At 54.1% G+C, this 26,216-nt stretch overlaps 12 protein-coding genes across 12 annotated transcripts; 6 read left to right on the top strand and 6 right to left on the bottom strand.

The window, feature by feature from the left end:
• Positions 1-658: 658 nt before the first annotated feature.
• CLAFUR5_06680 (Major facilitator-type transporter ecdD) lies at positions 659-2,414 on the bottom strand (the record flags this gene model as incomplete). The annotated part of the gene is made up of 3 exons (XM_047905828.1): positions 659-805; positions 861-2,032; positions 2,087-2,414. The coding sequence occupies 3 exons, from the start codon at positions 2,412-2,414 to the stop codon at positions 659-661; spliced, it is 1,647 nt and encodes a 548-aa protein (XP_047763257.1).
• Positions 2,415-4,931: 2,517 nt separating this feature from the next.
• CLAFUR5_06679 (1-(5-phosphoribosyl)-5-[(5-phosphoribosylamino)methylideneamino] imidazole-4-carboxamide isomerase) lies at positions 4,932-5,822 on the bottom strand (the record flags this gene model as incomplete). Its single annotated transcript, XM_047905827.1, has 3 exons — positions 4,932-5,224; positions 5,279-5,465; positions 5,523-5,822. The coding sequence occupies 3 exons, from the start codon at positions 5,820-5,822 to the stop codon at positions 4,932-4,934; spliced, it is 780 nt and encodes a 259-aa protein (XP_047762797.1).
• A 144-nt stretch (positions 5,823-5,966) lies between these two features.
• CLAFUR5_06678 (uncharacterized protein) lies at positions 5,967-6,830 on the top strand (the record flags this gene model as incomplete). The annotated part of the gene is made up of 1 exon (XM_047905826.1): positions 5,967-6,830. The coding sequence occupies one exon, from the start codon at positions 5,967-5,969 to the stop codon at positions 6,828-6,830; it is 864 nt and encodes a 287-aa protein (XP_047762798.1).
• Positions 6,831-6,917: 87 nt separating this feature from the next.
• CLAFUR5_06677 (uncharacterized protein) lies at positions 6,918-7,307 on the bottom strand (the record flags this gene model as incomplete). Its single annotated transcript, XM_047905825.1, has 3 exons — positions 6,918-7,007; positions 7,061-7,214; positions 7,276-7,307. 3 exons carry the CDS (start codon positions 7,305-7,307, stop codon positions 6,918-6,920), a joined length of 276 nt encoding a protein of 91 aa, XP_047762793.1.
• A 386-nt stretch (positions 7,308-7,693) lies between these two features.
• CLAFUR5_06676 (Quinate permease) lies at positions 7,694-9,474 on the bottom strand (the record flags this gene model as incomplete). The annotated part of the gene is made up of 3 exons (XM_047905824.1): positions 7,694-8,315; positions 8,371-9,214; positions 9,270-9,474. 3 exons carry the CDS (start codon positions 9,472-9,474, stop codon positions 7,694-7,696), a joined length of 1,671 nt encoding a protein of 556 aa, XP_047762794.1.
• An 884-nt stretch (positions 9,475-10,358) lies between these two features.
• On the top strand, positions 10,359-12,287 carry CLAFUR5_06675 (Arylsulfatase; the record flags this gene model as incomplete). Its single annotated transcript, XM_047905823.1, has 1 exon — positions 10,359-12,287. One exon carries the CDS (start codon positions 10,359-10,361, stop codon positions 12,285-12,287), a length of 1,929 nt encoding a protein of 642 aa, XP_047762795.1.
• Positions 12,288-13,015: 728 nt separating this feature from the next.
• On the top strand, positions 13,016-14,863 carry CLAFUR5_06674 (uncharacterized protein; the record flags this gene model as incomplete). The annotated part of the gene is made up of 1 exon (XM_047905822.1): positions 13,016-14,863. One exon carries the CDS (start codon positions 13,016-13,018, stop codon positions 14,861-14,863), a length of 1,848 nt encoding a protein of 615 aa, XP_047762796.1.
• Positions 14,864-15,802: 939 nt separating this feature from the next.
• CLAFUR5_06673 (Calpain-type cysteine protease DEK1) lies at positions 15,803-18,472 on the top strand (the record flags this gene model as incomplete). The annotated part of the gene is made up of 1 exon (XM_047905821.1): positions 15,803-18,472. One exon carries the CDS (start codon positions 15,803-15,805, stop codon positions 18,470-18,472), a length of 2,670 nt encoding a protein of 889 aa, XP_047762789.1.
• A 252-nt stretch (positions 18,473-18,724) lies between these two features.
• On the bottom strand, positions 18,725-19,712 carry CLAFUR5_06672 (50S ribosomal protein L1; the record flags this gene model as incomplete). The annotated part of the gene is made up of 2 exons (XM_047905820.1): positions 18,725-19,385; positions 19,447-19,712. The coding sequence occupies 2 exons, from the start codon at positions 19,710-19,712 to the stop codon at positions 18,725-18,727; spliced, it is 927 nt and encodes a 308-aa protein (XP_047762790.1).
• Positions 19,713-19,954: 242 nt separating this feature from the next.
• Positions 19,955-20,824, top strand: CLAFUR5_06671 (uncharacterized protein; the record flags this gene model as incomplete). Its single annotated transcript, XM_047905819.1, has 1 exon — positions 19,955-20,824. The coding sequence occupies one exon, from the start codon at positions 19,955-19,957 to the stop codon at positions 20,822-20,824; it is 870 nt and encodes a 289-aa protein (XP_047762791.1).
• An 80-nt stretch (positions 20,825-20,904) lies between these two features.
• On the bottom strand, positions 20,905-21,253 carry CLAFUR5_06670 (uncharacterized protein; the record flags this gene model as incomplete). Its single annotated transcript, XM_047905818.1, has 3 exons — positions 20,905-21,000; positions 21,058-21,147; positions 21,200-21,253. 3 exons carry the CDS (start codon positions 21,251-21,253, stop codon positions 20,905-20,907), a joined length of 240 nt encoding a protein of 79 aa, XP_047762792.1.
• Positions 21,254-23,661: 2,408 nt separating this feature from the next.
• CLAFUR5_06669 (Endo-chitosanase) lies at positions 23,662-24,503 on the top strand (the record flags this gene model as incomplete). The annotated part of the gene is made up of 2 exons (XM_047905817.1): positions 23,662-23,772; positions 23,826-24,503. The coding sequence occupies 2 exons, from the start codon at positions 23,662-23,664 to the stop codon at positions 24,501-24,503; spliced, it is 789 nt and encodes a 262-aa protein (XP_047763366.1).
• Between the last annotated feature and the right edge of the window lie 1,713 nt (positions 24,504-26,216).

Below are 26,216 nucleotides of genomic sequence, written 5' to 3'. Positions count from 1 at the left end.
AAGTGCTATACCTCTACATTGCACCGTGGAGCCAGCAGATAGCGATGCTGAAGTGTATGTACTGTATCACGATGTCTGTCGTGGTTGGAAAGACGGAACTACAACAAAAGAGAGTTTGGGTGCAAGATCACAATGAAACACCCCTGCTCCGAGCTTTGCGACGATGACTTCAGATCAGAAACAACTACTCCATACTCCATAGTCTATCCGGACTTCATCTCTTCTTCCACCTCCTGCCTAATACTGCTCATGCATTTCCCACGTGGATATATGCCATGCCACTGCTCTTCCCACATCGTCACGACGGCTGCTCCCCACGAGGGATCATGTATACGAGATCACGCGACAACAACACGTAAGACAACCCCCGGCAGAGTCGGATAATGGCAGTAAGCGGGACGATATTCAGGAGAAAGCATGATCTCGTACGGTCAGGATAGGTAAGTACAAGAACTGTGGTATGTACTCCTTGGTCAGGATCTTTCTCGCTGACCTGGTCATAAACACATCTGGGTATCCGCTTCTATTGACAACCAAGAAAGTCGTGTGGTCTCTTTCCACTCAAGCCAGATCCCATGCTCCTGATTACTAAATGCACTCGCTCATGCTTCTCATTATACGCCTTTCATTATGCATGCAGGAAATAGCCAACGACCATCTAGAAGACTGAGCCCTTGCGCTCGACGTCCGCTGTGACCTCGCCATCCAGCTTCTCGCCGTTAGCCATGCCCATCTCGGATGCGAAGGTGGTCGATGGCTTCCACTTGGAAGAGGTACGTGGAGTGGTCTCCTCCATCATCTTGTCCTGTGTGGTTGTTAGCAGATGAGTCTGGGGTAAGAGGATGATGGAATGAACTTACGACTTGCTCAAGAGACAGACCCTTGGTTTCTGGCACAAATAGGTATGCGTAGACGAACGCAGCAGTGCAGAGACCGCCCCAGATGAAGAAGACGCTGGATCTGAGGTTGCCCTCGTCCGTGCCGACCATGTATGGGGTGATGACAGCGATGATGGTGTTCCAGAGCCAGTTGGATGCAGTCGAGAGACCGACACCACGAGATCGGATTGGCAGTGGGAAGATCTCACCGATGAGAATCCAGGCGCCTGGACCCCAAGTGCTGGCGAAGAAGAAGATGAAGATGGCGATGAACGCAATCTGGGCGTTGACGGCCGGAATGTTGTTGGCAGTCGTGACAGCATCGGCGCCAACGCCGACGGTGGTGGAGTTGTTGAATCCGACGGTGACACCGATGATGGCAACGAGGAACTGGCAGATCAACATGCCAAGAGCACCCCAGACGAGGAGTGGACGACGACCGAACTTCTCAACGGTGTAGAAAGAGATCGGGGTCGAGCACACGTTGACCAGGGTGAAGACCAGCGAGATCAAGAAGACGTTGTCGATAGCGCCGGTCGATTGCAGGAACGGGGTGGAGTAGTAGAAGATGAAGTTGACACCGGTCCACTGCTGCATCATCTGGAGAGAAGTACCCAGGATGGTCTTGCGTAGGTTGGAGTTCGACTTGAAGACGGAGCCGCTGAAGCAGTTGGCCCAGCCCTGGATCCAACCACCAGCTGGGATGATGGAGCGTTCATACTCTTCGTTGGCGACAATCTCAGCAAGCTCAGACTCGATGTACTCGCTCTCTTGTGGCTGACCACGCAGGCGGGCAAGAGCATTGCGAGCCTTCTCGACACGGCCACGCTTGACGAAGTATCGTGGGGAGTCTGGCAGGAAGAAGAGACCACCACCGAGGATGAGACCCCAGGCGAACTGGATGCCAATCGGGATGCGGTAAGAACCAGTGTCGGCGCGGTCCTGGACTGCGTAGTTCACACAGGCTGCGATGAGCAGACCAATCGTGATGCAGAATTGGTAGCCAGCGACGAGGGCGCCACGGACCTTGCGGGGGCAGATCTCGGACATGTAGAGGATGACGACGGCTGACTCGAAACCGACACCGACACCGGCAATCAGACGACCAGCCACGATCAGACCGAGACCTGAAGATGCGACCTGGAGGATAACACCTAGGAAAGTCAGCTCTGAAATCACATGCTTGATTTAAGGTTCTCTCGACTTACCGATGATGTAGATAGCGCAACCAAGAATGACAGTCCATTTGCGACCGATCATGTCGGCCACATCACCAGCGATGATGGCACCGAAGAAGGTACCAGCTGACAGGATAGAAACAATGAGCGATTGGTAGGATCCGCGGAGAGCATCCTGGCCAGGACCCTCAATCAGGGCGATGAAGACAGGTGAGCCGACGACACCGTTGATGTATCCAGAATCATAGCCGAAGAAGATACCACCGAAAGAGGCGAACGCGCAAATGAGGTAGGCCTTCCATGTGACGGGCGCCTCGATGCGATTGACATCGGCAGTGGCAGTGAGGCCGCCTGCCATGTCGGCGGTGTGGTGAAGTTGTTGTTAGGTGATGAGTGTGTGGTAGGTATCGAGGACGGTGAGGTGGTGTCCGGTAGGTGGTCGCAGGTTGTCTGTTGGTGGTTTGGAGACTGGAAGAGCGCACGAGGTGGTGGAAGAGAAAACAATGGCGACTCCAAGCTTTAAGAAGCAACTGGCGAAAGCGGTGTTAGCTCGCGGGGAGCACCTGCAGGCCACGAGCTCGGGCCTGGCTGCATGCAATTTCCCTGCACAGACTCGACCGGTCCATTCACCGAACCGTCACGTGGAAGGACCGGGCTCGATCTCGTTAATGACTAGCGCCCCGCACCCCAGCTTGGCATTCATGGAGGCTGCTGTGCGACCAATGACAGGGATCGCGCGCACCAATAGTGGCAGTCCAGCGGCCTGAATTAGCTTTTCGATGTGAACGCGATTTTTTCAGCTGCGGAGCGAAGCCGGTGAGCGTTCACACGCGCAGAAGACAACTGTTATACGTTGCATTGCGTTCACCAGAAACCCAAACCGTACGTCACACTTGCACACACACACTTCACCGTCGTCCGGACACAGTTCTGGAATGTCGCATCAGCTGCTTCCGTGTAGGACTCGAGAGTGTGCATTCCATTGGTTGTCCTGACATCAGCTGCACCTGCGCCGCGGTTCGGCTGCAGTACGGCGTTTAGCCTAGATGGTAAACGGGCTCTTTGTCGGTGGGTTGCACTCGCGCTTTGTGGAGGACAAAGCTCAATCTGGAATCAATGGATTTTCCTCGCTGGCGTGGTCAGCAGTCATGGACGTGGTACGTACCGCATGATCAAGATCGTGGTGTGATGATGCTGGCCCGGCCGCGTGAAAGCGCTGGTTAGTCCGAACTCTTGCCACACAGGAATCGAATCATGATTCGGCATACCGCCCAGACTGATGCAGAGGCTACGCGCAGAAGCTTGTGAGACAAATTAGCTAGTAGGTGGAACCTTGGGATCGTACTGTCGATTACTAGGGACATTTGCGACGTGCATCGAGGCTGTACTACAGTTGCAAACATCTGCTACACGACCTTATCTCACGTTTCAAGATCTTTTGATCGCTGTTATGATCCGTCGCTGTCCGTCCTGTACCTCGCTACGGACACCTCAAATATCCCATCCTACATTGCCAGAGTGTCGCCGGAACATGACCCGAAGCCCTCGACGCCGCAAAGGATCTCCCCACTTAGTCTACACGACAGTATTATACTACCTCTTGGCTTTTGTTGGTGCAGCAGATTCTGCACCAAGGGTAGTACCCATGAAGGTGCTGGTTCCAGATTGGGACAACGGCCGTTCTGCGTTCATGCAACTCCCGTCCAGCTGGTTCTCGTGAGGTCGCGCGACATGTGGCAGAGAGCCGCCATGGGCAGCTAGCGAGTAGCGCCAGCACCATGTGGATCTTCGCTGGCCGCCCCGTTTGGTACGAGGAAACAGTTTTTCATGCTTCCAGAACTCTTCGATGACACATGGCTTGCGAAAGGCTGAACGCTGCGTGCGAAGTATGGGAAGTCGTTTTGCAGTTCATGACAGTTTCATGCGACGCGGTTTGCAGTCGGTGCCGAACACGGCTGAACATCGATAGCCGCCAGAGTGGAGTCGCCCCCATCGTGACCTTGCTGCCGATGCTGTTCGCCCAGAGGTCTGGAAGCGACCTTGTTTCCACTTTCTGACCACATCAGCTCAAGCTGTCGGTCGCACTCTATGCGAGATTTCCACCTCCACATAGTGCTCCGCGCGCGGGGCGCATGGCTTGTGGGAGCTCCAATCCTTCTCCTGGAGAATCGGGCCGTCTTCACGATACCTCTCGACGACACCCCATCGCCACGGCGTCTGTCAGCATCTTCGTGATCAGGTACCTACGAAGCACATTTCGTGACTTCTTGCGAATACGTACTATACGACGCGGTCGTCGTGTGTCAGCGCTTGCGCATCGACTAAGCTGCCACCCGCGCAAAGCTGCGGTCACCACATTACGTCCATGTTGTACCACACTTCAATATTCACATCGTAGGATGACGACCACGACCTCATGTCAACCAGGCCATTGGCTTCGTTGTGGACAGGCGTTCCTGGCAAGGTCTGGCGACTCGGGTACGCCGACAGAAAGGTAGGTTGAGCGGCAGCTACCGGTCCCACGATCTTCGTACCCGGCCACGTTCCAGATCGCTGCTAGAGCGCGTTCAAAAAAGTGTACATGAGCTGCTTGAAGCACCAAGGCGCCTGTTTCGTCATTCTATATGGACAGTCGCTCTGTTCCTGGTTAGACCAAGGCTGCCAAAGATCTGTCAACTCTCAGAGATTTGCGAAGCATTATGCTGTGCTAGGTACTACCATGCGAGCCGTAAAACTGTGGAGCGCGAACGTGGCAGCCATAGCGCCACACTTGCGCACGACGGTCCATGCCATCCTGGAAGAGTTGAGAGCAGCAGCATGATGCCCCGTTCGGTCCACGATCCGAGCAGCGAGCTCATGTACACATCATGCTAGCTCACCGACCTTCGCGTTGGGAATTCCAGTTGCAGCATTCTTCGAAGGTTACGGTCTTGCCGCCGAAGATGTCCAATGCGCTGCCGATCGTCAAGTCGACTCGACCGCTGCTCAAGCGCTCTACCAGCTCGAGATCCTGGATATTGCGTCCACCGCCTGCATAAGTCACAGGTATAGTGCAGATCTCGGACAAATAGCTGACCAGTTTCTCGTCGATTCCGGCTTGTAAACCTTCGGCATCGGCTGCATGAATCAGGAACTCGCTGCAGTACGGCTCCAGCATTGCTATGTTGTCTGCCGAAAGTTAGGTATATCCTTGTGTGTTCTCGGACATTTCCTGATACATGCCTTTATTGATCTCAAAGTTCGTGATGGTTTGCCATCTGTCCATGGCCACTCTCCAGCCATCTCCGACACGGCGACAGCTCAAGTCGATGACAAGCTTCTGCATGTCGCCATCCAAGACATCGAGCACAGACTGAAGACGTTCGAGAGAAAAAGTGCCAGAAGGAAACAGATAAGAAGTTATGATGACCTACTGGGCAGTGTCAACGCGTGGCTCTGTGAATTGTGATCTGGTAGCATCGCATACCCTCTCAGCGCCAGCATCAATCCACTCCTTCGCATTCGAATCTTTGATCCCGCCACCAACCTGCAGACCGCCTGGCCAAGCAGCGATCGCTTCCTGAGCCGCTTCGTTATTGCCAGGACCTAGCATAATGACATGTCCTCCTTTGAGATCATTCTTCCGATATAGCTCGGCAAAGTAGGCAGCGGGATGCTCGGAGGTGTAGTTAGTCTTCAATCCAGCATTGTCCGTAGACAAAGTCCCGCCGACTATCTGCTTGACAGAGCCCGCATGCAAGTCAATGCACGGCCTGAATCGTGTCATGGTTTGTGTGTTGTTCGAATGAAAATGGCTGGTGAGGAAGGATTCTACGCCGCAATGAACTTTGTTCCGGGACTTTTTGGCTGAGTCAGAACTTCGGATCCGCTCTTTCTTTCTCTTCGACCGTGGATCGACATCAACGCACAAATGGCAGTCGCACTTGGGAAGCGCAAACGGCGTACAATCACTGAACCAAAGCCATCGTCACATCAAAGCGATTCTGAAGATGAGCAAGATGCACGAGCGTTATTTCAACGTGCGTTCGAGGCAAAATTCAGGCCTCTCGACAAGCCGTCAAAACCAGCGGCGGAAGAAGAAATAGAAGAGCCTGAAGACGACAGCGAAGACGAAGAAGACTGGAGCGGACTATCAGGCGATGAAAACGAAGACCAAGAAGAAGTCGAAACCATCGAGTATGCCCAACCCAGCATCGACGACATCTTCTCCGGTGGCAAGAAGAAATTCATGTCCTCCAAACCGCCCACACTAGGAGAAGAGGACAAAGCACAGCAAAAGCACTCCTCGAAAGCGCCTCCCGACGAAGAAGAAGGCGCAGAAAGCACCAACCTCAAAAACGACCTCGCCCTCCAACGCCTCCTCAAAGAATCCCACATCCTCGACCCCTCCTCCTTCCGCACCTCCTCAGCACTAGAAGGGAAACACCGCCTCAAAGCCCTCGACTCCCGCTTCAAGGATCTAGGCGCCAAGAGTTCATTCCTCGAGCAAGAGAGAATGCCGCTCTCGCACAGGAAGGGGATTGCGGCGAAGAGTTCGGCCAGAGAAGCGAGTCGGAGGAAGGAGGCGGCGGAGAATGGAGTCATTTTGGAGAGGGTCAAGTTCAAGGCGTCGGGGGAGAAACGACGAGAGAGGAGTGTGGGTGGGCCGGGGATTGGGAAGTTTAGAGGTGGGACGTTGAAGTTGAGTTCGAGGGATGTTAGTAGTATACAGAATTCTGGGCCGAGGAGGGGTGGTGGGAGAAGTGGGAGGGGTGGGAAGAGGGGGAAGAGGTGATGAGGGTATTTACGTTCTATCTACATCCTTCGCACAGGCGCCAACAGACCGACGAGCCCAGTCATCCACACCCGAATGCACCACCTTTCAAGCGCACCAGTTCGCAGTATTCTGCCCGTTCTGCGCCGTGCACGCGCTGAAGAATAGTGGTTCATTGATTTCAATCATGATCGCACGCTACACCGATCATCGTCAGAACCTATCAGCAATGTTTCAGGACATGCTCTTACCGTGGTGTAACCACCCGAGTCCTTCTTCAAGGTGCCATATGTGTTGCACACAGCCTCAATGGCCGGAGGATCCGATGCTTTTCCAATTCTTATAGGGTGGGCGCAGTAGCAGTTCTTGATATCATCTAGAGCTGTGACGAGGGTGGCGAGGCCGCTGGTGTGATGGGGTCAGTGGTACGATGGTAAGTTAGGAGATTGTGATGGCTTGGACATACGTGATGGCGACGACGAACTTGAGGGAGAACATCGTACTGGTTGGTCATGAGGCGATATGATGAATAGCTATTGGAATGTTGAAAGGTGGTCACGAGGCCTGCCTGATATACATCTGAGTCTTCAAAATGCCGCACTCACAGACGTCCAGACACCTTCTGCAGACTATCTTCGCGGCATGTCGATCATGAGGCTCTGGCTCAGGCCCAATCATACTGCGTGCTACTCTGGCGCCGACCTTACGCCGTAGAACTATGTCTCGGTCCAAACGAGTGGCCGCACGTCTGGAGCGCCGCAGTGCCGTTTTTCAAAATGGTGATAAGGGCTCACAATACTTTTACGTATACGCCGCGATATGTGTGCAGCGAGAACCCCGATCGTGTGCACGTTCGCTCGCATGCATCAATTTTGTTCCGAGCACTATCGCAAAGACAGCTGCGGGACTTTTCCCACTTCTCGATCATCGTTAATACTATCAGGGCCACTCCCATATCCACCAGCCGCAGGCCCAGAGACCTCCTCCAAAGTCTTTCCTCGTGTCTCGATGAGGCCGAACCAGGCATATCCAGCGATGACAGCGTCGAAGAGGCCCCAGAGGAGGAAAGTGCCCCAGCCCATGTTGTCGATCATGTATGGTGTCGTGAGGGAGAAGACGAAGTTGAAGAGCCACTGGAAAGCCACACCGGCCCCGATGCCTGGCTCGCGCACTCTCGCTGGGAAGATTTCCGCGACGTATGGCCATGGGAGGGGCCCCCAGGAGAAGTTGTAGGCGATTACGAAGAGGTAGATGAGTGCGATTGTGGCGATGCCGGCTGGTGTGACGTCTGCGTTTTCTGGTGGTGGGTGTGTTTTCAGCATGGCAGAGGTTGAAATCTGGCAGGCGGCCATGAAGAGTGCGCCGCCTATCAGGACTGTGCGGCGATTGATGTTATCGGCCACGAAGAGTACGAACAGACCGCAAGCGGCGACCTTGACGGCACCGAAGATTGCGGTTAGGAGGAGATTGTTGATGCCTTTGCTGCCTACGAGCAGCTTGAAGTATCTGGGGTTTCACGGTCAGTAAGCACAGCGACGCAGCAGGGATATGGACGACCTACTGTGGTCCGTAGTATGCAAATGCCGTTGCACCAGTGGCTTGCTGTGCCGTGAAGACGGCTGCAGCTGTGGCAGTCCGCCTGAAGTTATGCTTGTCCACCAGTTCTAGTTGCACATCAGCATAGAGACCCCTTGCCACGATGTAGAGCTCACCTGTAAACTTGAAGCCTTCTTTGGCGTGGGCCTCATACTCAACGCCAGCTCGAATATTCTCCATCTCGACCTGCGTCTCCTCGCTGTCATCAGCACGGATCCACTTCAGCGACTCCCAAGCCTCGTCGTGCCTGCCTCGACTTGTGAGCCATCTGGTCGACTCTTTTAGCGTCAGCATGCCGAGGCCTAGCAAAGCTGCTGGCATCAGCTGTAGTCCCACCGGTATCTGCCACTGCCTGGTCTCTGCCTTTGAGATGTTCTGCGCGACGCCATAGCCAACCCAGTAGCTCGTAAATATGCCAAATGTGAACATTAGTTGGTAGAAGCTGCCAATCTGTCCTCTCAGCTGCTTGGGTGTCATCTCCGAGCTGAACATTGGCACGACCACAGAACTGCCACCAAGACCAAGACCTGCAATTACACGGGCCACATAGAAAGCCGGCCGAGAGTGAGTGTTGATAGTCTGTATCACGGCACCAATGCAGAAGATCAGGGAGCAGACCGCGATTGCGCTGCGTCTGCCATATCGATAGGCGATTGGCCATATGGCAAAGCAAGCAACGAAGGCGCCCAGCTGCTGAAGCGCAACAGCGAGTGAAGTCACGAAGGTCTTCCTGTCACTGTCGTAGCGGTAGTCGTTCTGGAAGGATGCTAATGTGAGGACTCCACCGATGATGCCGGAGTCGTAGCCGACTGCATGCAGAATCAGTAGATGGCAATGCAAAGCTCAGAATGGTACATGTCGTACACAGGAATCCTCCGATACAGCATACTGTGCCGAGATAGTATGCCCTCAACGTTCCCAGTCTCGTCATGGTGGTGTCTTTTGTCCGGTTGCCAGCCTGTGTGCCGCGTTGGTTGTCCAGAAGAGGCGTGTGAGCATCCGCAGACTCGGCTTCAACTCTTCGCCTGCCCTCCGTCCTCAAACGATCGCGACATGACGATGCAGCCATCTCTCAGAAGCTCAATTAGTATTGTCATGTGCCTTTCCGAATCTGTGGGTTGGACGACTTGTCGGTGCAGTGGCTCGCAAAGGCTGCCTCGCACGTTAGCAGGCCAAGAGTAGATGAACAGATGCTCATTGGGCAAATCGCAAGGTTTCGAGGAAGGTCAGCTCATATGAACTGCGATGACCCAGGATATAGAGCACAGTTCGATAGCAGTATCCTGGCACCACGCGACGTGTCGTTGGGTCGATCATCGACTTGCGACTGCGACTGCCACTCTTGCCTTCTCCCGCGCCAGCCGGTTGATTCCCCATGCCTCCTACCTAGGTAGTCACGACAATGCCATCATATGCTTGACTGCATGTCCACAACATGACCCGGTAGGGTCGCAATCGTAATGCTGTTGCAAAGGCAGGAGTATCGAGGGTACGTTTTGTGACGCGTCAAGCATCCACGCGTGCCGGCCGAGGGCTCCACTCCGACCCGAGACACCGCTCCTTTGTCAATCGCATCCTCCTCGACCATCACCACGATACCAACGCCTTGACACGATCGTTCCGCTGGCAACACCACACCTGCCGAGATGGCACGCCGGGGCACTTGGTACTCTGCGGGCAGCAGCACAAGAGATGGCAAGACGCCGACCTCGCAATATTGCTCGGCGGGGTACGTACCGTAGGTGGTATGCAAGGTACAGGTACAGGGCAGGTCCAACATCCATTGCTTCAAGCGATTGCGTGCTTCATTGTTCCTCCCGGCTTTTAGGCTTGTCATGACACGTCTCGCATGACTGTACGCAGACTGACAATCAGCATCCCCTTCCCTCCTTCCACATCTCCCAACTGTTCCCCACCCTTCTCCAGCACATTTGATGCTTATCGGAACGAAACATGAGCGGATCAAAGGCTTCAAACGCAACCGCTGGCGCCAAAGACAAGAGACCGAACTTCCTCGTCATTGTTGCGGATGATCTAGGTTTCAGCGATCTGAGCTGTTTTGGTGGCGAGATTTGGACACCCAACTTGGACAAACTCGCCAGCAATGGCTTACGGTTTACCGACTTCCATGCGGCGGCGGCATGCTCTCCCAGCAGAGCCATGATCATGACTGGCACAGATCATCACATCGCAGGTCTTGGAAATCTCATTGAATGGACGAACCGATCCGACCAGAATGCACCTTCGGAGGGTGAGATCAAGTATTGGTCTACAGCACCCCAGCGTGGCATGCCCGGATACGAGGGATACCTGAATGAACGAGTCGTCACACTGCCTGAGATGCTGCGCGATGCTGGATATCTTACCATGATGGCGGGAAAGTGGCATTTGGGCCTGACGCCAGAACGCTTCCCGCATCAGCGAGGCTTTGAGCGTAGCTTTGCCCATCTCCCGGCATGCTCAAACCACTATGCGTACGAGCCTCAGCTTGAGGGAATGGACCAGATCCCAGAGTTCATGACCATGTCCTTCATCGCTTTGCATGCTGAGGACGGCGAGTACGTGAAGAAGCTACCAGAAGGCTGGTACAGTACTGAAGGGTATGGTGACAAGATGCTGCAGTATCTGAAGGATCGCAAGGAGTCGAAAGATGAGCGTCCGTTCTTTGCGTACTACCCATTCACAGCTCCGCACTGGCCCCTCCAGGCTCCGGATGAATACATCGAGCACTACAAAGGTGTCTACGACGAAGGTCCGAATGTACTTCGCGAGAAGCGATTACAAAGAATGAAGGACATGGGGTTGTGTGCGGAAGATGTTGTGCCACATCCAGTCGTGGCTGACGAGGTGAAAGAGTGGAAGGATCTGACGCCAGAGCAGAGAGAGAAGTCGTGCAAGTCCATGGAGGTCTTCGCTGCGATGGTTGAGTGCATCGACCACAACGTTGGAAAGGTCGTCAAGTATCTTGAAGAGACTGGCGAGCTAGACAATACTTTTGTGTGTTTCATGTCGGACAACGGAGCGGAGGGAGCGGCTTACGAAGCGTACCCGATTGTGCAGAGTACGATGTTGGGACATTTGGAGAAGTACTACAACAACTCGCTGGAAAACCTAGGTCGAGGTGACAGCTTCATCTGGTACGGGCCAAGATGGGCACAGGCCGCTACCGCACCGAGTCGGTTGTACAAAGCCTTCACGACCGAAGGCGGTGTTCGTGTGCCATTCTTGGCCAAATTCCCGACTGGCATGAACGTTCGTGCTGACGGCGAAGCTCTCACCTCCGGTCCGATCGAAGTCAAAGACTCAGGCGCGCACGTTAGTAATGAGAACGGCAGCATCACCAGCACATTCAGCACAGTCATGGACCTTGCACCGACGATCCTTGAAATGGCCGGCGTCAAGCACCCTGCTCCAATCTACCAAGGCCGCGAAGTCGTCTCCATGCGCGGCAAGAGCATGGTCCCCTACATAAACGGCGGGGCAGCCTCAGTCCACCCAAAAGACTTTATCAACGGCTGGGAAACCTGCGGCCGTGCAGCGGTCCGCTGTGGAGACTGGAAGATCGTCTTCATCCCCAAACCCAAAGGACCTGAGAAGTGGCAGATGTACAACCTCGCCAAAGACCCTGGCGAGGTCAACGATCTGGCTGAGCAGGATCCAGAGCGGCTGGAGAAGATGATCAAGATGTGGGATCAGTATGTCCTGGAGTGTGGGGTCATCCCACTTGCGCCGGCGTTGGGACAGTGGATTGCTGCTATGGAGGAGCAGATGCCGGAGGACGCTTGGATGGAGTACGAGTATTGGAAGGAGGGGGCGAGGGATGAGCCGGAGAGGTTTAGGAGGGATATACCACGATTTACTAGAGAGGTCAAGGCTATGTAGGATACAAGTGATCTAGAGATAGAGCATATAAGCCACAATAGTCAGTTCAAGCATTCGTCGCGTGCTTGTAACAACGTCGTGGTCTTTCACGCGGCAGTTGCAGAGGCCCAGGCTGTCTCGGATCGAAGAGGTGGTCTGACACACACGGCAATTAAGTCTTGTTGCTCATCTTACTGTACAACAAGCTCGCGACATGCTCAGGCTTGTCGCAAACATCCGGTAACAAGCCGTCATCAGCCAAGTAGCAACGTCTACCGGCGGGTGTGCAAGTGACACACGGGAGCACCACATGTGAATGATGTGTCGCCACGCTTTGCCACACTCTGCAAGCCGTGTGCAATCATGGAGGAATTTGAGGCTGAAAGGCGCTCGTAATAAGGGAGATTGAGCTGACGTCGAATCCCGCGGCTTGGTGGTGTATGAGATATTTGTTTCGCCTGTTTCAGGCAGGAGATGGGAGTGAACTTTGAAACCCCCACAATAAGAACCCTGCATGCGCCCTCGCCAGCCGTGCAGCAAGGGGAAGGTGCCACTCGTGCGAGCATCAAAGTGAATAGTGAACCAACACTCTCGTGATCATCTCCCCAAATTACTTGCACCTCAATTGCTCACGGTCACGGCCAATTGCTCGCACCAGCAACAATCTACCAACAAACAATACCACCTTCCACTCCGAACACGCTCCCCGCTCACTACACTCCGATCGACCACACTCACGCGCTCACAAGATGGGCTTACTAAAGCACTTTCGCTCCAAGTCGCGCCTGAAGGAACAGAGCCCGCAGCCCGCCGTCTACACGAACCCATACTCACCACCCAAGATCCAATACCGTAGTGGACCCGACTACACGAAACGACTACCAGACAAAGTGCTGGCCAACATCTTCTCCTACGTCTGCCCGCATTCACTCGACTACACCTACGAATCATGCGAGGCGTCACAATTGGGCGATGGCTGTATGCTTTGCGATCTACGAGACATATCGAAATGTGCCCAAACATGTCGGAAGTGGTATGCAGTAGCACAGGGACTGCTCTATGGCAGCGTACGCATAGATGCGGTCCACTATTGTGAGCTGGAAGAGATTCTGGCGGAGAGGCGGAAGAAGAGTAAGGGACACTTTCGAAATAAGAGTGCGGTTGAGCCGGTGGATGTGCCGAACATTAGATTGCAGCTGCTATGCAGGACTGTGAGGGAGCAGCCGAATCTGGCGTCGCAGACGATGTTCTTGAAGCTACCGTACATGACGCGAGAGACTGCGAAGAGCGATCTGGCGCGGACTGTGGCTGCTCTGTCAAACCTGAGGTTTGTCGACTTGCCGGATGGATTCTACTCGGGTGACCCCAGCTGTTTGGCCCTGAGACAAGAGCTGCAGGCACGTTGTCCGGATATCAGGAAGATGAGCTATCGAGCTGGGTCGGAGGATGCATTGGAGCTGCTGGCGCACAGACATTGGCAGGCGATTCAGATGCTGGATCTTTCGAACCTCTCGGTCGAGCCTGCTACGTTGCGGATCGTTCTTGCGAGTCTGCCGACTTTGCATGAGCTCACGCTGTCGGGTATGGAATGGATCGACGATACCATATTTCAGCCGGCTCCTGGACAACTTCCGGATTTCCCTCCGCTGCAGCTGTTGAAGCTGAGGCACATTCCACATATCACCGCGCAAGGCATAGATGGGTGGTTACAGGCGCCGCACGTCAGAGAAATGCTCTTCTCGCTGACATTGGAAGATACTGGAGTCACGGTACAGGATCTACACCAAGTTTTATGGGCAGGAAGCTCTCTTGGTCATTTGGCCATGATCGGAACTGTATCGAAGCCACTTTCCCTCGCAGCACAGCAACTCCCACCACTCACATCTATCTCGCTCAAGACTCTCCACTTCGAGATCACAAGCAGCGATGAAGTGCATGGTCTCCAAAGGCCGGCAGAATCATACTACTCCTACCTCGCCTCTTCACTACACCAGAATGCCCTGCCAGGTCTCGAAACACTTTACGTCCGCGACACGAACTTCCCCGAGCTTCTTCTGTTACCTCCACTTCCCTTCGCAGGCGGCGGTAGCTCTTCTCGCGACTCCCTCCGAGCAAGCAACGCCATGGGTTCGCAAAAAGCACCCAGTCCGTTCGCCGCTTCCCTCAACGGCGGTGGCTTCAACCAAACCCTCGAAGTCTTCAGCAAAGGCATCGACGAGCTCGAATGGGTCTTCACCTCGATCGCGCCTCCCGCACCCGGCCGCAACCGAGGCGGCAGCGTCTCAGGCGGCAGACCGCTATCCGCATATGCCGCAGGCCGCGGCCTTGGGCCACAATGGGCACAAGGTGGATTCGGCGGCGAAGCTCGCAAATCTGTCATTGTCGGCAACGGCTTTGGTGGCTTCTTGGCTGTGCCTCAAGAGGAGGTTCCACGACCCATGACCTCCGATGGTCCTGGAGCGGGAGGTCACCAACGCTGGGGCAGCACTGCGAGCCAAAGTGGTGCCGGAGGAGGAGGCTGGTTGAAGCCGCCGCCTGTTCTGGGCGGTAGCTCGAAACAGGAGAGGAGAGGTAGCAAACATGATCTGTGGCGGTAGAGTCGTCCGGGTCGCTTTGCTCATGCGAGGGTCAAGTTCAAGCTTTGGCAGGGGAAGATGGATTTGTGGAGGTGATTCAATCGAGCGGAGCGAGATTGTGTGTGGTTAGTGGTCTCTGGGCCTGACTCGAAGAGGATCGCGATCATGATGGCTGGCACGTAAAGCTGGACCTTTAATGCCGAGCGGGCGATGGAAGATGAAGGTGCATGGGATATGGGATATGGAGTATTGGATTTGGTTGGGATGTGCTACTACTACTGCTTGTATTATGATGGGAGGGAAAGGGGGAGGATCGGGCACATGCATGATGAAGCACTGGGGGTTTGTTTCTTTTGTTGTGGGTTGTCTGTTGTTATGGATGATGAGATACCCAAGAACCAATAAATCATCCTCATCTGCTTGAGACGCTGGTTTCCTCTGTTTCATGGCTATTTTGCTTTGCGCCGTTTGGTCGACTGCAGGAGCTCTTCTGGGGTGTTTGCTAGTGGCATTTAATAGAGTTCAAATGGTTCGAGGGTGTTTACAGATGCTGCACCATAAGTGGTCTCTCGTCATGGGGATGTTGTCGTATTCCCACCAGTATATTTGGCAAAACCATAAGAGCACTAGGTGCCTGAAAGGATGATGCCTGGCGTTGTTCTTGACGCGACTTCTTGAGATCCGACTTCCACTTCGTTTTCCACAACACCAGCCATGAGGAACATGATGCTCGCTGTCGGCCATGCACCCTTTGGGCGAGGGCGATTGAGGCAGAAGTGAAGGAATGCTAATATTGATGGCGAGGCGATGAGCACATGCTGGCGACAATGCCGCCGCATGCACGGCAGTCCAACACACATACCCGCATGTAGCCTTTCTCCATGTATTCACGAGTCGTGCTGCGGACCATGGAGTCCCCACGCACACTGTACATTGTTAAGGACTGCTGACAGTATAAGAATGGTCAACCAAAAAAGCAAGCACCATCAGAGGACTACACCAACACCAGCGCGATATCGACAAATCACCGTCATGGTCAAGCAGGAGTTTGAAAGACACAAACAGCTTGAGGAGCCTCAAGCGGCACTCGATCAGTTCTGGAGCACCTTCAACTCCCAGAAACCAGGTTTAGCACGAAACATACTTGGCACGGACAGCACCTCGCCATTACGGGATCCCAAGCATGTCGAAGGGTGCAGTATCACAGGGGACGATGCAGGAAGTTACGCATCTGCAAGGCGTGCCTGCATTCGGAGAGTCCTGGACATTGCACACGAGTCAAAGCTGAACAATCAGAAGTTCACCGACCTGGACTTCCACATCATGCGAGACATCTACTGCCCATATACCGATGAGGACTGTGATCAGATATGTCTGCACGGCCTGAAGTTACCTGACCCCGAACGATCTACAGAAGCTCCCGAGAGTTGCCAGAGCCCAACGAAGCAGACTCCGATTGCAACTTCGCGTGGCCAAGCACACCCCAAACAGGAGTTCCCAAGCACCGCTCCTGTACCGAAGTTTGACGACCATTGTTGGTGTCAGGATCAGTATGACTTTCCTTCCACAGCCCGCAGGCTTACAGACATCGTCGCCGACCCTTCCTTTGCACCGCATGCCCCGAAAAGTAATCTGCGACAGCTCCAGCGAGAACTTGACCCTGGTGATACGCCTCGTCCTCGCTTTCATGCACTTGTCAATGCCTGCACTACGAATGTTAGCCGCTCACTCGGCTATGCTACACCCGCAGTCGTGCTCTTGTGGTCTATTGACCTGCTTGCTCGATCACACGTCGCGCTTTGTGTGGCAGCATATCTAGCGATCATCCTGATTCGGGCACTGATCCTCAACTTAACATCACGCCAAGTGAGTCCAGACTTTGCTTCCTCCGAGATCAATCAGGGTCAACTCGGCAATTGCTGGTGGATTGCAACGGTAGGGATCATGAGCAAACGGAACGACTTACTAAGCAAGATATGCGTTGCGTGGGACCAAGACGTGGGCGTGTACGGCTTCCTCTTCTACCGCGATGGTGCTTGGACATATACTGTTGTGGACGACTACCTATACCTCTCGGCAAAGGACTACACAGAGAACTACGCGTTCGAGTTCGATGGCGATAGATTCTCGCCGGAAGCAAAAGCCTACGATGATGCTCACTTGACAGGAACTGGAGCCTTTCAATTCGCGAAATGCAAAGGGACCAACTACACGTGGCTATCATTTCTGGAAAAAGCATACGCAAAGGCGCATGGCGATTACGAAGCCATTGTAGGTGGTTGGAGCTCAGAGGGACTCGAAGACCTGACAGGCGGTGTCGGCTCCGTCTTGAACGCCTTCAGTCTAAGGGACAAAGACGCCTTCTGGAACCAGCTGCGTCGCGGCGATGGAGAGTACCTTTATGGTCTTGATACCCCACATGAGGGTAGGGCATACAACGAGAAAGGTTTGGTGCTGTGCCATGGCTACGTTGTGGATGGCGCGTTCGAATACTATCACCTCCATGGGTGGCGACTGAAAAAGACGAGGTTGCTCAGAATACGGCAAGTCTTGCGCAGAATCCGAAAGGGGCTATATCTGACAGTAGCTAGAAGCGTATGGGGAAGACACCATGATGGCGTTTGGCAAGGTCCTTGGGGTGTTGGCAGCAAGTCGTGGAATCCTATCGCTACTTGGTGGCTACAGCTGCACAATGCCCCGAGGGGTGTGTTCTTCATCACGTACGAAAAGGCGATGAAGTGTTTTAGAGACATTCAACAAGTACGACTACTCGACGCACAGCAGTGGACATGTAAGCAACTCTGGACCAAGGTGCACGTTCCTTGGAACCCGCAGTACAGCCCTGTCTTCTTCCAGCTGCATCTGACGAAACGCAGCGAAGTTGTCTTCGCACTCTCCCAGCTCAATTGGCGATATTATCGAGGCCTGCATGGACGGTACAACTACACTCTTGCATTCGTCGTGCGCCAGAAAGACGGATCAGATCACCGCAATGTAGCGCATGCAGCTTTCTCCAATGTACTGGGTCTCGAGTTCGGCATGCGAAACAACGTTAACACGTCGGTCGAACTGCAGCCTGGCATCTATGACATTCTCGTCAAGGTCACTGCTCAGGCCTGCAGAGCCTACGAAGGGCGCGAACTACCCTGGAGTGTGGAGGACGCGATCAAGCAGTCGACCACTCAACCGAGGAAGCTTCAACAGCTTGCCAAGAACTACGACGAGGCGTATGGGAAGCTTCAGATCATTGAACCAGCTTCGAGCCAGAAGAATGACACAAAGATCGACCAGAAGCTCGAGAAGAAAGGTGAGGAGAAGGACGAGAAGACAGAGGACAAGGATGATAAGAAGGCGAAGGATAAGCACTTTGCGTACTCAGGCCCCAACGAGGTGGCGTGGAATGCCCAATGTGGTGTGGGCCTGCGCGTCTTCGCTAAGGATCCCGACATGCGACTTGAGCTTCACTATCGCGAGGAGAAGCATGCCGACGCCCAGGTCAAGAGTACAGCAGAGCCTTCGATTGAAGTGAAGGCGGCTCCGTCCCAATCGACTGATGCTGGGACGAGCAAGGCTACCGATGCTTATGCAACGCACATGGATGAGATGGTGAGTTCTATGTTGCGGAAGTAGGCTGCCAGCCTGCTCGACGACGGTCAACCATGGCTTGTTACCTGGAAGGTAGGTCTGAACATTACCACTCATAGTGCTTCATTCTCGGGCATTGCTTGCAGTATCCTTGTCGAGCAATTCTTATTTAACTACCTTTCAGCAGCTAGCAGTGGTAGGAGCGCTGTAATAGCACATACTTTCGAAGTATACAAGGTATTTCACCACTATACACATAGCCCCTACTCTGTCTCTTGTGCCTTCTGTCCTCATCTCCTACGCCGGCACACTCAACTCCTTCACCCCAACACTCCCAGGCCCTTTAAACTCTCCACTCAAGCTCAAACCAGGCCCATTCGTACTCGACAAAACCACCTCATGTATATCCTTACTGATCCGATCCTGCAACGCCACAATGTCCGTCCTAATCCCATTCACGAAAGCCCTGATATTTCTCTGCATCTCCTCCGGCGTGAAACCCAGCTGCCCCACCGCCATCCTCACAACCCCAGCCCTTTCCCTGTACTCACTCGCACCCACCATATCTTTCACGGTGGCCCCAACATCCTTCACAACAGTCCCCGTCTTCGCGGACGGCATAAGACCCCTCGGCCCAAGTACTCTCGCAACGCCAGCTTTGGCGAGTTTAGGGAGTGAATCGGTGTGGCAGATGCAGCGGTCGAAGTTTATGGTTCCTGCCTTTACTGCTTCGAAGATTTCGTCTTCGCCGACGAGAAAGGCGCCGGCGTCTTTGGCTGATTTCGCCTCTCTGCTGTCGGGAGGGGCGATTACGCAGATTCGGAGGTCTGTCTTGACTGGATGTGGGAGTCGCAGGCGGTTTCGCACGACAGCGCCGTTCTTCGGTGTCTTGAGGCGGACGTGGAGTTCGTATTTGCTGCTTGTGGGTGGACGGCCTACCTCGGCGGCGCGGAGGTATCTAGTGGAAATCAGTATGCTGTGTGGTCGCATGTCGGGTATGGGATAGGGTCTGGACGTACCGCATGGCGTCTGTCAGGCTGAACTGTATGGCATTCCTCAAGTCTGGCGTATCGAAGCTGCTCTTTGCTTTCTTTTTTCGCTGCGACGCGGGTATATCTTTCCCTTTCCGTTTATACTTGAGTGCATTGGCGGATTGGACTGCTGTGCGGACTTGGTGGAAGGGGAGGAGGAAGGAGGGCGTTTGTATCGTTTGTGTTCGCACGTGTGATATTGCTGATCGCGAGATGGAGGAGAGACATGATGGACAGTATCGTGCGGTCGCCATTGTGATGTGTATTGTCCGGGGCAGAATGCGATGCTATCGTCGATGTTGGAGACGTTCATGTGCCGGTGCGGAGAATCTCGGGGGTGTCTTCCGCGACCAAGTACATAATTATCAGTTGGGCTCCGCTAACTTTCCATCAAGTTTGCTGGCCTCACGTCGACCTCACTTCTACACGTACCAACGTTTACACGTACATGTTCTCCTACACCACCCATATGCCTGCCTCGTAGCACCTCGACACGATGAGTAGCTTCGAGCTCCCCTCCGCCTCTCTATCCCCTGCTTCGACCCCAGCAGCCGCTCCCTCACCAGATCGATACTCCTCCGACGATGACGATCTCGACACCCTCCCGTACCCTGGCGAGCTGCCTCGCAATGACTTCCTAGCACCTGACTTCGACCCTCAGACGTATCTCTCAACCCTCCGAAACCGTCATCAGACTCTCGAAGACTTGCGTTCAGACCTCCGACAACGAAGTCAACTCCTCAACAAAGAGCTGCTAGATCTCGTCAACGGCAACTATGAAGAGTTTCTAATTCTTGGTTCGGACTTGAAGGGCGGCGAGGAGAAAGTTGAGGGTGTGAGGGTGGGGTTGTTGGGGTTCAAGAGGGAAGTCGAGGGCATTAGGGAGGGTGTCAGGGAGAGGGCCATGGAGGTGAAGGGGTTGGTTGATGAGAGGAAGGAGGTGAGGAGGGATGTCGTATTGGGTCGGAGCTTACTTGAGGTCGGGGAGAGGCTTGAGGGGTTGGAGCGGAGTTTGGGAATCAGCGAGGGTGAAGATGAGGAAGATGTGGAAGAGTTTGAAGACGAGGATGAGGAGGGCGGCGAAGACGTGGTGAGGCTGAACATTCCATTGAAGAAGTTGCAGAGGCATGCGATGGAGTATGTACTGGTCACGAGGATGATGGACAGAATCGGAGCGAGTCACCCCTTCCTTGTGGCGCAGGCGAGCAGAATGGAAGAAATCAGCAAGACGATACTACTGGATCTTGCTGCTGCTTTGCGGCAGGCAAAAGCTGCGAAGAGTTCTGAGGCGATTCTGGCTATCACGAAGATCTACGGCGATCTGGGTGCGGAAGACGAAGGCGTGAAGGCGTTGAAAGCAGGCTGAGAAGATGCATATCAGAGGCACTACAACCAATACACGCCCAAACCTGTACATGCGCCATCAATTCTTCCTGTGGCACTCGATCAACCGCTGCAGTTGGCTCTGAAGTCGGTTAGGCCTGTGTTGTCGCGTCTTGCGTTTATGATGCAGCCATCGCCTTTCTCCTTGCAGACGGACTCCTGTGAAAAGATTAGTATACAGAGGCGCAGGATGAACGTCTCTGGGTGAGCACGGACCTGAAAACAGAGCTGCGACTTCCAGCCGCGAGAAAATTCTTCGGCATTGGGGACACAGATCCCGTCACCCATGTTGGTGAACTCGCAGGACTGTTGATGAAGTTAGCATGCCGTCCCTGAGAAAGCGGATGGAGTAGCCTACGAAACACCAAGCCATGCTGGAGAGGAGGAAGACAGCGACCGTAAAGAACTTCATTGTAACGACGGGGTCGATTGTGTGCAAAGATGGGTCAGGGTGAGAACTGACGACTACCGTGGCCTCTTATATCTGCCGCAGCACACACCTGTACCAGCTCGCGCATTCTCTGTCCTGGTACGACTGCGCGATGAATTCCCTATTCTGCATTTCGTACAACTCGCATAGGGCGCCGGAGGTAAGGCACAGTGCCAACAAGGCTCTGCGGTGCTCGAGGTCTCACCAAGTCGCGATGCTTCTGCCGAGAAGGGGCAAAGCGCACATGTTCGCCGCACGCGGGTCCAAGTGATGCCAGTGTGCTGATATGTCACGGATCTAGCACACATATCGAACCGGTCTGGCTTGCCTCTGAGACGAAAGGAAATTTCTTGGCCGACAAAGGGAGATATGATGCCTGTAGTGCCACCGGATAGAGCACATTTGATCAACATTTCACAGAGTGGCACCATCTCAGCTGTGAGAGATCGATCTGTTCCTGGATTAGGCACTCGGCTGAATGTCGCTGCCAAAGTACGCATAAGACCATGCTTAATGACCGGTGAAGACTGGGAGGTTCGCGAACGGCAAGAAGCTCTTCCATAGGCTCCGTAGGATATCAAGGTCTACATATCGCGGCCGCACATGCCAGGATAGTCGGACTCGCACTCTACGGAGACTCGCATGTTTGTGGTAGAAAGGAGCTGAAGCGGCCATGTCGCACGAAAGCCCTGCCTAGAACGACTTCGCTGCAAGGTTGAGGCTAGGACGATGCGGCATGTGTAGCCCGCAGATGTCGCTGGTGTACGTAGAATGTTGTAATCTTTTATAGGTACTTGATGGGAAGAAAGGGTCCTGAGAGTCAGTTGGCAGAGACACTAACTCTGAGAACAATCCGTGCGAGATCACTCCTCGCCATCTCCCACGCACATCGCCTCCTTCCTCCATCTCGAGGCGATAGACTACGAAGCGCCTTCCATTCCTCCGGCGCCTCAGGATCTCTCGAAGGATTAGTCGCGCACCATCGCCCCATTCTATACAGACGGGGTCATATGAAAACCAGTCGTTGTGGCTCCAAACTGAAAGCAACACGTACGGGTACCGCGTAGGGACGAATTGAAAAGTCACCTCTGCGCACCACCGATGAAGGATGCCTCCAGCTGGTATCGATGCTACTTCGGTGGGATTGCAGAGTCTTTCGAGTCCGAACTTGTCTGGTCCACAGATTCTCTGTGTGGTCGGAAGCGTGGTTGGAATGGCAGCGGTAGAGTGGAACCGTACACTCGTGCTTGCTGCTCCTCTTACTACTTGTTATGTCCTTTGCTAGCGCCACGCAGTACCATCCTCCGTGACATTCTTCTAATCGACATACCTATTCGACATCTGGCTCGCGCACTGCCACTGTAGAACGCAAGCATATGGTGATCTTCAAGACCTCCGAATTGCAAGCCTCTATAGCTCAACTACCGCTCGCGTAGGATGTCGCTATGCTATTTCGCTGTGCTATCTTGCCTTGTGCGGAGCTTGTAGAGGATGAAGGCCACCCAGTAGGGTCAGCCTTGCACAGATGCTCGAAGGCGTCGTCGCTTCGCTAAGTTCACTTCGTTATACGCTACCCGAGAAATTCCATCTACCCGATGACCTTGCAAAGCGGCCTCTCAGCCTTGCGGAGACCCAGATAGACAGGCACACACGCAATTTCCCCCAACTCCAGCTCTAGACTAAAGGCCTTGCTCAGGTGTGCCGCAGCCCAATAGCATGGAGCCAATCGCCTACAGCTTCGCGCTCGCGAGCCTACATGCGAGGCTGGAACCCCAGCTCGTAGACGTCCCTCACGTTATGGCGGGCTTGGCCTCGTAGTAGTCGTGAACCAGCTCCTCGCGAATCGCGCGGCAGACTCTGGTGATGGAGGGCTGCCAGGCCATGCGGCGGTACTCGGTATTATCATACTCGATCGCTTCTGCTTGGCGGGGGCCTCATGCGCGACATTCACGATCGCGGAGCCTAGCTCGAGTGGCAACCTGAGATCTCCGTCAGCGGTGACAAGCAACCTAGCAAAGAGTTGATGGAGTCTGGACGCATACTGCACTCATGCATTGTCTCCGCAAAGATGCCAGGATACCCTGACCGAGCATTACCGCTTTTCAGCTCCGCCTTGGCAATTTGTGGCGTCCGTGACGAGATCAAGTATAGCTTCCCTTGTACAACATCTGCGGCAAAATCTTCGACATAGCTTGTTCTGGATGCATGCATGCTGGCAGCGTTGGCGCAAATCTGGGCTGTCCTGAGGCATTGCATCCACCACACCTAGACAAGCTCCGATAGCGAAGATTGCTTTATGTCCAGCTGTGGGAGCAGTATAAAGAGGCGGACATTCTCTCTAGGCGTTGAACATTCGAACCAGCCTTGTAGCAACAGGACAACTTTCCATTATGATCGTTCCAACGTTAGTCCGCCTGCTCGCAGTAGCATCACTCGCCAACGCCTACTCGCTGTCAACATACCCCAAGCTCAAGGCTGTTTACGATAGATACAACAAAGCGGTGACGTCCATGATCAAGCGAGACTCCTGATTCTGGAGCTAATTAGTCCACAGAACAGCGAGTGCAGTGCCCTACTTCAAGATGGCTTCTACGACGCAGGCCAGACCAAAGATGGGCATTACTACCGCTACTGCGGTGACCTTGGAGGCGGCTTAAAAGCCATCTTCCTGCACCGCAATGGCGGCGGACTGAATGATATGGATATCGACTGCGATGGAGCTCAGGCGTGCCCGGATGATCCGACCTTCCAGGGTCAGACATCTTTCAAGACCGCTTATGGCGGCTACCAAGGCGTGCAAGAGCTCAGTAGAGCGGCAGGTGCATACGTCTCCGATCTCAATGCCACCCGCCATCCCTACGTCGTCTTCGGTAACGAAGGTTCAAAGCCGACCTTCAACCCAAAGGATTATGGCATGGTGCCGCTGAGCGTCATGGCTGTTGTTTGCAACGGTCAGGTCCACTACGGAGTCTGGGGTGACACGAATGGTGGGACATCGACAGGCGAGGCGTCTCTGGCGATGGGTAACCTCTGCTTCCCGAGCGAAGGTCTTGGCGGAAACAATGGCCATGATGCGAATGATGTGCTCTACATTGGCTTCAGGAACGAGACGGCGTATCCAGGATATGGTGGGAAGAACCATGCCAAGTGGAAGGGTACCACGAAGGAGTTCGAGGACAGTATCAGAGGTCTTGGTGACAGTTTGGTGAAGGGTCTGCTTGGAGGCTTGTAGGCTGCAGGGAACGCACAATGGCCAGATAGTGAAGATGCTTGAACAGTGTAAGCTCTCATAGCCACTGCCACTGCCACAACAATCGGACACGGTCTTGCGCCCATCTTCAATGCATGTCACCCTTTGTAAGATATCCAACCTCCATGCTTACACGTCTCTTGGCATACAGCTAGTCTTAGCTGTGCTGTTTACACCTTGGTCCGCATACCGCTATGTTGTGTCTCTTCGGAGAGCCGTGTCATCGCATGTACGCAGGGCGTGGTTCGCGTGGCTGGTGCATTATCTGCCCTCGAGGGGTCATCATTTCCTGCGAGCGGCAGGGATCACGACTGCGAGTAGTAGGTGTTGCGAAAGCTTGCGCGTAGAAAGGCCTCCTGGGTCTGCTTCCCATACCTGAAAGATTGATGAAGTCTTCATCCCTGCGTGGCTATCACATTATGATCATGAGCAGAAGTCGGCACTGGCGATTTGGGTCTACAGTTGATGTACACTCTCGCGGAGGAGATCGATATCCTTGGCGAAGCCAGATCGAGCTAGCGCGGTTTGAAAGTCCACCTCACTTTCTTCTCCTTTCACTGACCTGCAACGAACACTATACATATCATACCACAGCATTATATGGCAATACCGAGTCCACTTCGGAGAGCATAAACGTACCCAGATCCTTCAATTGAAGCTTGTCGAGCCTCGTCTGCTTGGCTCGCAAACAATACTCGCCGGCGGCAGCGACAAGGTAGACAACGAAACGACTGACACTCTTCGCCATCCAGGAGGAACGCCATCGAGACACAGTATGTGTGGTCTTGATATCTCTTCTCCAGCCTCCAGCAAACATGCTGGGAATCTGATGAAAAAACAAATCGAGCCATGTCCGCCCACCATGACTCGGGCACCACCCGCTCAGGATCTGCTGGAAAATGCTTGTTATCTGTTTCTTCAAAAGAATATGTTGAGGATTGTGGGTTGCTTACCATGCGGCCCTGCTCTCGAGTCGAGAGCAAGGCCTCAGCTGTAGACCTGGCTTGCTGTGCGCACTGGGGACCATCCATGCAACACAATCCATTCCATCTTGGTCGCTATGTGTCTCTCGTGGAAAGCTACACAATTGCCACCTCCACGGGGTCGAGCCTCGGATGACAGAAGAAGTACATCCTTCATGAGCAGATGGCCGCAATGGTCTGCTGCACCAGTGCCCAACTGAACTCGACCGCACCCTCTCTCATCACACGACCTGCAGTGACCGGAGAGAGGGCGTCCACGCACGCCATCATAGAATAGGCCGAGACCTCACAATTAGCCTGCGTGGATTCCATAGCGACCATGTGCCGATGGGGACCATCCATGCGACACTTTCCCATCAATCCCCACACAATCCGCCATGTCTCGTACGTGGAAGGCTAAGTGGACACCTCTCCACCTCCACAAGGTCGAGCCTCAGATGACAAGAGCCGAGACTCAAGTACATCCTTCATGGGGAGATGGCCGCAATGGTCTGCCGCGCCACCTTTCCCCCAACTGAACTCGACCGCACCCTCGCTCATCACACGACCTGCAGTGACCGGAGAGAGAGCGTCCACGCACGCTGTCAACGGACCGGCCGAAGCCTCGAATTTAGCCTGCGTGGATTCGATGGCGAATTGTGTGGTAGTGGAGGAAGAGGAAGAAGAAAGCGATGGTCAGGGAAGGAGAATTTGAAAGTGGCGGGAAGCGGAG

This window comes from Fulvia fulva, chromosome 6, assembly GCF_020509005.1.
Source record: "Fulvia fulva chromosome 6, complete sequence".
NCBI lineage: Eukaryota > Fungi > Ascomycota > Dothideomycetes > Mycosphaerellales > Mycosphaerellaceae > Fulvia > Fulvia fulva.
Note: the sequence above shows the minus strand (reverse complement) of the source record. Positions and strands in the feature narration are given on the sequence as shown.